Raw genomic sequence first — 6,795 nt, forward strand, 5'->3', positions numbered from 1 at the left:
TTGAATTTCTCAAAGAATCTGCATGTGGATCAAAAATTTATCTAGGAGATGACAGTGGGTATGAGATCAAAGGATATGGAAATATTCCTGTGAAGCTACCTAGTGGTGACATTAAACATCTTAAAAATGTATTATATGTTCTAGGAATTAAGAAAAACTTGATCTCTGTCTCAATGATTACAGACCAAGACATGCAGGTGCAATTCTTTAAGAATGGTTGTGTCATTAAGGATAGCCAGATGGAAACAGTTGCAACAGGAGTGCACGTGGGGAATTTGTATAGATTGGATGCAAAGAGTATGCCACGACAAGCAATGGTTGCAGCTGGATCAACAGTCGAAAATCTCTGGCATCAGAGATTTGGAAATCTCAATTTGCAAGACCTCATCTTACTTCAGAAGAAAGGTATGGTCGATAGACTCCCTGTTTTTCATAATGTCAAGCTGGAATGTGATGGATGTGCATTAGGGAAAATGCATAGAGAAGAGTTCCCTTTGCATGTCAATAGAAAGGAAAGAGACATCCTAGAACTAGTGCATATAGATATTTGTGGACCTATGCAAACTAGGTCCCTAGGAGGTGCATATTATTTTCTGCTGTTTACAGATGACAGCACTAGGTTTTCATGGGTGTATTTTTTAAGTAAAAAGAGTTAAGCCTTTCGGTACTTTAAAGAGTTTAAATCTATGATAGAGAACCAAACAGGAAAAAGGATAAAGATTCTCCGCTCTGACCAAGGGGGAGAATACAGGTTAGGAGAGTTTAGGAACTTCTGCAAGCAGCATGGGATTATGCAGCAATTCAAAGTGCCACACACTCCACAGCGGAATGGAGTAGCAGAACGCAAGAACAGAACTCTTGTGGAGTGCATGAGAAGTATGCTTCAAGGTAAAGGTCTATCGAATGGTCTTTGGGTAGAAGCCATTAACACTGCTGTTTATTTAAAGAATAGGAGTCCTACTAAATGTATAGGCTTCAAAACCCCCTTTGAAGCATTGTTTGGACTCAAACCAGCAGTAAGTCATTTAAGAATATTTGGATCTAAATGTTATGCTCACATACCAAAAGCAGATAGAAAGAAGTTAGACCCCAAAGCCTTGAAATGTATATTTGTAGGATATGGCACAGAGTATAAGGCATACAAGTTATATAATCCTGTGACTCATAAAGTTTTTGCAAGTAGAGATGTTATTTTTCATGAACAGACTGAAGATGGAAAGGAAGACTCTAACAGTGACAGCCACATTCCATTGCTGATAAAGATGAACAGTGACGAAGATGAAGAGCAGGAGCAGGAGCAGAAACAGGAAGAAGTAGCAGCAGATAGTGTAATAAGTGATGATGCAGGCCCGGAAAGTGCTGAAACAGATAGAGTTGAGGTAAGTCCTCTACCTAGAAGATCAGGTAGGAAGACTAGACTACCTGAAAGATTGAAAGGCTATGCTTTAATGTCCAAAATTTTAAACATTGTAGAACCTTCAAACTATGAAGAAGCAAGTAAATCAGATGAATGGAGGGCTACAATGCATGAGGAAATTGGATCAATATATAGAAATCATACTTGAGATTTAGTTGAGTTGCTTGAAGGAAAAACCCCTATAGGATGCAAGGGCTTTATAAACCTAAGATAAATGCAGATGGGAGTGTAGAAAAATTCAAAGCTAGACTGGTAGCAAAGGGTTACTCACAGCAAGAAGGAATAGATTTCGATGACACCTTTGCCCTTGTAGCTAAACTAAATACAATTAGAATGCTAATTTCTTTAGGAACAAAACATAAACGGAAGCTACACCAGCTAGATGTTAAGTCTGCATTTCTGAATGGATAATTAAAGGAAGAAATTTATTTAGTATAGCCTCCTGGTTTTGTGAAAAAGGGGTAGGAGCATTTAGTGTGTAAATTGAATAAGGCACTTTATGGTTTGAAACAAGCACCCAGGTGATGGTATGAGAAAATTGATTCATTTTTTATACAGCATGGCTTTCATAAGAGCCTCAACGACCCAAACCTGTATACCAAGATAAATAAACAGAGGCAAATCATTTTGATTTCTTTGTATGTGGATTCCATGATCATAACAGGAAATGCAAATAATTTGATCAAAGAAATCAAGCAACAAATGTCACAGGTATTTGAAATGAAAGACCTTGGAGATCTTCATTATTGCCTAGGTTTGGAGGTATGGAAAGATTCTGGTCAAACTTTTCTAACTCAAGGAAATTATGCCAGAACCCTGTTGGAAAGATTCAGAATGGAACAGTGCAAAACAGCAGCAACACCATTGCAGCAAAATCTCAAGTTAAGCAGTGATGATGGCACAAAACAAGTGGATGCCACTTTCTATAGACAGCTAGTGGGAAGTTTGATATATCTCATGACAACTAGACCTGATCTGGCATAGTCTGTTAGTGTGCTGAGCCAATTTATGTCCAAACCACTTGAAAGTCACTGGATTGCAGCAAAATGTGTGTTGAGGTACCTTAGTGGTACTTGTAATTATGGTATTTTATAAACTAACATTTCTGATGCTACTTTAGCAGGTTATTCAGATTCTGATTGGGCAGGTGACCTGGATGATCGTAGATCCATCACAGGTTACGCATTTAGTATTGGATCTGGTGTTATTTCATGGAGTATCAAAAAGCAAAGTACCGTAGCATTATCATCATGTGAAGTTGAGTACCAGGCGCTGTGTGCAGCTACATGCGAAGCTATCTGGTTGAGGAGATTGCTTAGAGATGCAAGCGAAGGACAGAAAGAAGCAACCAGCATCAAAACTGACAACCAGAGCACAATAAAGCTTGCATACAATCCAGTTTTCCATAAAAATACCAAACATATTGACACTCAGTTTCATTTTGTTCGAGAAAAGATACAGTCAAAAGAAATATGTGTGGAGTATTGTAACACTTGTGATAATTTAGCTGATATTTTTACTAAGCCTCTAGGGCGAGTAAAGTTTGAGTTATTTAGAGGGATGTTAGGAGTGCAGAATAACCCTTTCTCCATTAAGGTGGGGAGTTAAAAATAATGGAGAAATGGTTATATGGTTGTAACGCATCTCCTTAGTTTAGGATTAGTTCCTAGAGTTTAGGAGGTTGTTCACAACTACCTAATTTTCAGTGATGTATTTAATATTGTAATATTCATTTGATGTAATGTAGAGTGAACGAGAGTGAGAGTCTCCTCTTTGTTTGAGTGCAGTCTCCAGGTGCTGTACACACCTGTGAGCTGCAACTCCTTCATTTAATTAAAAGTTTGATTTTTATCTCCCCATTCCAATAAAAGGCCGATTCTGGATGGCTACACACACTATACAAAGCCTTCCCTGCACTGTCTGTAACGCCACACTCAACCACTGCAACAGTGTTTCAATGGCTTCCTGAATTTCCCTGCACATAAAAAAATCCACGCCTTAAATAAACATTCAACAGTGTAGAGCCACAGAAAGAAAGAAAGTACATCCATATGCGACAAGGGGGACAGACTGTAAAACCATGTTGAAAAACTGCCATGGTATCTGAATACTGATCCAGAATCACAAAAGTTGCATCTGCTCGACCTTTTCTTATCCCCTCCACTGCTTCTTGCAAAAGACTGTTATGATATACGGGTAATATGTTCAATGTAGCATTACAACTTGTATGAGAGTTATCCACTGTAAAAGAAGGAAAGCAGCCAAGAGGCTCCATATCTGTGATTGCAAAGCGTCGGAAACCTAAATTGTACAAACACACTAAATCTGCCGAGAGCTGCTTGATCATCGATTCTACAAATGAAGGCAGACCCTGCAAATTCCAGACAGCTAATGTCAATGAGGAATGCAGAGATTAAGCGGCATATTGTTACAAAAATTGATTTAGGCATTTTAGTATGAATATTTTCGCAGGAAATATGAAAACTTCTAGTTAACTGTGTGTTGTGTTAGTTGATGTTTAGGTATTGTTTGACTATTGTAAATTTTGGATTTTTTTGGCTGGAACATATAATTTTTGGTTAAATCTTGGTTTTTTTTTTATTTAAAATGTCTTTTTAACTGCATGTATAGATTCAGTATGGTAGAAACTCTTAGAACATTAGGATTGTGGAGAATTCACAATTCAAACTTGCGATTCCAACAATTTCCTATTACATTTTGGGTAAATTTAATTGGAAATTATGCCCTCACAAACTCCAAAATATATAGGCAAAACACGTTCTGGCTAAATTGTGATCTATTGTTGTTTAAAATGTGTTTTTCGTTGTACATAGATAAATGGATTCTGTTGAACTTATGTGGATTGAGATTCCAGATATATTCTAGAATCTGATAGTCAAGAGAAGGGTCAAACAATTGACACTTCTCCTAACAGTCAGATTTCATTTCCAATCTACAATCTGCATATAGGGCATCAATCTGTATAAATATGCCCTATAAATTCAGCACCCTAGAAAACTCTAAGCACTCAGATTGTGAAAAATTCACGGCTAAAACTTGTTACCTAAAAAATCTATATCAAATTACAATTTCAATTAAAAAATATATTCAAAAAACTCTAAAACATATAACAGATAAACTACGACCTAGATTATACCTCTACCGCGCTTTGTTGCAGGATGTAGAAAGCGTAATCATTGCCGGAACCCGTGATGAGAAGAAGAGAAAACCTAAAATTCATTGCCGAGTATACTCTATCACACGTCAAGTGATGCAGCTGGTCTATTTGGTTATGGCAGACCAGGCCATGTAGTGAAGATACCACTCCTGCCAGTTGCAAAGTTCATGCCGAAGTGAAGCCGCTGGTTGGGATAGCTACCCTGCTGATTGTATGGCACTGGCGTAGGGAGCTTGAAAGCTGAACCTGCAGCATTGTAATCAAAGATTAGAACCCACAAAGCGAGGCATAAAAAAACAATTATTTTGAGCATAAAATTTGTAATTATACCTATCAAGTCCGCAAGGACTTTTACATCCGAATGTCGCCCGGAGGGTTTTCCAGGGAAGCTTATACCATATGGAGGTTTCCAGGCGGTATTTGTTTTGTTAAGATTTCCCTTGTCAGCGTATGAATCTCCGAACACAAACATGGCTCCTGGGCTTGCATTTTCCACATTCTATGCCACCAAAATTGCCTGTTATTCATAACTCATATGGAAATACTAGTACTTGCGCAATCAACTTCGAAACACAACAGTGAGAAATTACGATGAATAAATAGCAATCCGCAATAGAAAGCAAGTTGCAGTTTGAATCATGGCCTCTCTATGCTAGCTTGTGATCTGCACATCTTTCGAACAGAAGGATTCACCCTTTTGCATCACACGATGGGGAAGAAAAATGGAACTAAGGGAACTAGTCAAAAAAATGGCGAGGGTATAACGAGAAATGATATTCCATCTTGATATCCTCGGAGCCTGTGTTTGATTTGGGAAAGAATGAATAGGTCCACGAAAATAACTCACTCTAGAAATGCTAACATTATAAGGTTATCCCGTGGGTGTTTCTCAAGAAATTGGTAAAGTCATTTTTATTTTGATTGTGTTGGAGATCAGATGCACAACAGATTATAAAACATATACACAGCAAATAAATCAAGCACAGGAGACATAGGAATTTAACGTGGTTCACCCAACCAATCTGGGCTACGTCCAACAAACATAGGCATCAGCGATTCTTTATTAATAAAACAAGAGATTACATAATTAAATCCTCACAAACTCTCACACTACTCATACCAAAAAATCCATATGGATACCTGTTATATAGCAAAGAGAATCTAACTGCCTCATAAATCCTCTCAACTCAAATTTAGGATGCATTAACTCCCTCCCAACAAACTGGAGCTAATCTAGGAACTGATTCCTATTGTTGTCATCTACTGAGATTTTGCCTATTTTATTCAAAATAGAAAATCTCAACAATCTTAACCTTGACAACAATTAGCCTGATGCCCTGTTATTATTATTTTATCTTTTCTGCAAGCCAAGAGAGGCCAAACACCAACGTAACTTCTCTAACAAAACTGGTTTCGTGAACATGTCTATACAATTCTCCTTTGTATGCACCTTTTCAAGAGAGACTCCCCTTTCAGTGATAACCTGTCTTACAAAATGGTACTTAATTGGAATATGCTTTGATTTACTATGATAGGCCGGATTCTTAGCCAAATGTATTGCACTTTGACTATCACAAAGTAACTTGATGTTGTCCTGTAACCTACCAAACTCACCAAGCAAACCTTTCAACCAAACCGCCTCTTTGCAAGCATGCGAAGCAGCAATGTATTCTGCTTCAGTAGTGGATAAAGCGACAATGTTCTGTAGCTTTGACATCCAACTTATAGCTCCACCTGCAAGAGTAAAGACATACCCTGAAGTTGACCTTCTCTTATCCAAATCACCTGCAAAATCGGAATCAACATATCTGCAAACAAATTCACTACTCTTATTGTAAGTGATACAATAACTACTTGTGCCTCTCAAATACCGAAGCACCCATTTCACTGCTGACCAGTGTTCTTTACCCGGATTTTCCATGTACCTGCTGACAACCCCAACTGCATGTGAAATATCTGGTCGCGTACACACCATCGCATACATTAAACACCCTACTACATTAGCATATGGAATTCGAGACATATAATCCTTTTCTTCATCTGAATTAGGACATAAACTTGAACAAAGCTTGAAATGGGAAGCGAGAGGGACTAACACAGGCTTCACATTATTCATACCAAATCTCAAAAGTATTTTATCAATATACTTTTGTTGTGATAGCCATAGCTTACCATTGCTTCTGTCTCTGAAAATCTCCAT

General features: G+C 37.8%; 2 protein-coding genes across 2 annotated transcripts; both read right to left on the reverse strand.

The window, feature by feature from the left end:
* Positions 1-3,265: 3,265 nt before the first annotated feature.
* On the reverse strand, positions 3,266-4,658 carry LOC149219740 (GDSL esterase/lipase At3g09930-like). Its single transcript, XM_089386901.1, has 3 exons — positions 4,575-4,658; positions 3,529-3,788; positions 3,266-3,392 (listed from the first exon to the last, which is right to left on the reverse strand). Exons 1-3 carry the CDS (start codon positions 4,656-4,658, stop codon positions 3,266-3,268), a joined length of 471 nt encoding a protein of 156 aa, XP_089243027.1.
* Positions 4,659-4,707: 49 nt separating this feature from the next.
* Positions 4,708-5,067, reverse strand: LOC149219741 (GDSL esterase/lipase At5g03610-like). Its single transcript, XM_089386902.1, has 2 exons — positions 4,926-5,067; positions 4,708-4,841 (listed from the first exon to the last, which is right to left on the reverse strand). The coding sequence occupies exons 1-2, from the start codon at positions 5,065-5,067 to the stop codon at positions 4,708-4,710; spliced, it is 276 nt and encodes a 91-aa protein (XP_089243028.1).
* Positions 5,068-6,795: the final 1,728 nt, after the last annotated feature.

The sequence above is a fragment of the Pinus tabuliformis genome, chromosome Q (genome assembly GCF_031772625.1).
Source record: "Pinus tabuliformis cultivar Carrire ecotype Pingquan chromosome Q, CPIR1, whole genome shotgun sequence".
Classification (NCBI taxonomy): Eukaryota; Viridiplantae; Streptophyta; class Pinopsida; order Pinales; family Pinaceae; genus Pinus; species Pinus tabuliformis.

Coding starts and splice junctions, on each gene's coding strand:
- LOC149219740 (XM_089386901.1), bottom strand. CDS start 4,658: ATGAATTTTAGGTTTTCTCTTCTTCTCATCACGGGTTCCGGCAATGAT. Junction 3,789..4,574: donor TGCAACAAAGCGCGGTAGAG/GTATAATCTAGG, acceptor TGGAATTTGCAG/GGTCTGCCTTCATTTGTAGA. Junction 3,393..3,528: donor ACTTTTGTGATTCTGGATCA/GTATTCAGATAC, acceptor TTTTATGTGCAG/GGAAATTCAGGAAGCCATTG.
- LOC149219741 (XM_089386902.1), bottom strand. CDS start 5,067: ATGTTTGTGTTCGGAGATTCATACGCTGACAAGGGAAATCTTAACAAA. Junction 4,842..4,925: donor AGTCCTTGCGGACTTGATAG/GTATAATTACAA, acceptor ACAATGCTGCAG/GTTCAGCTTTCAAGCTCCCT.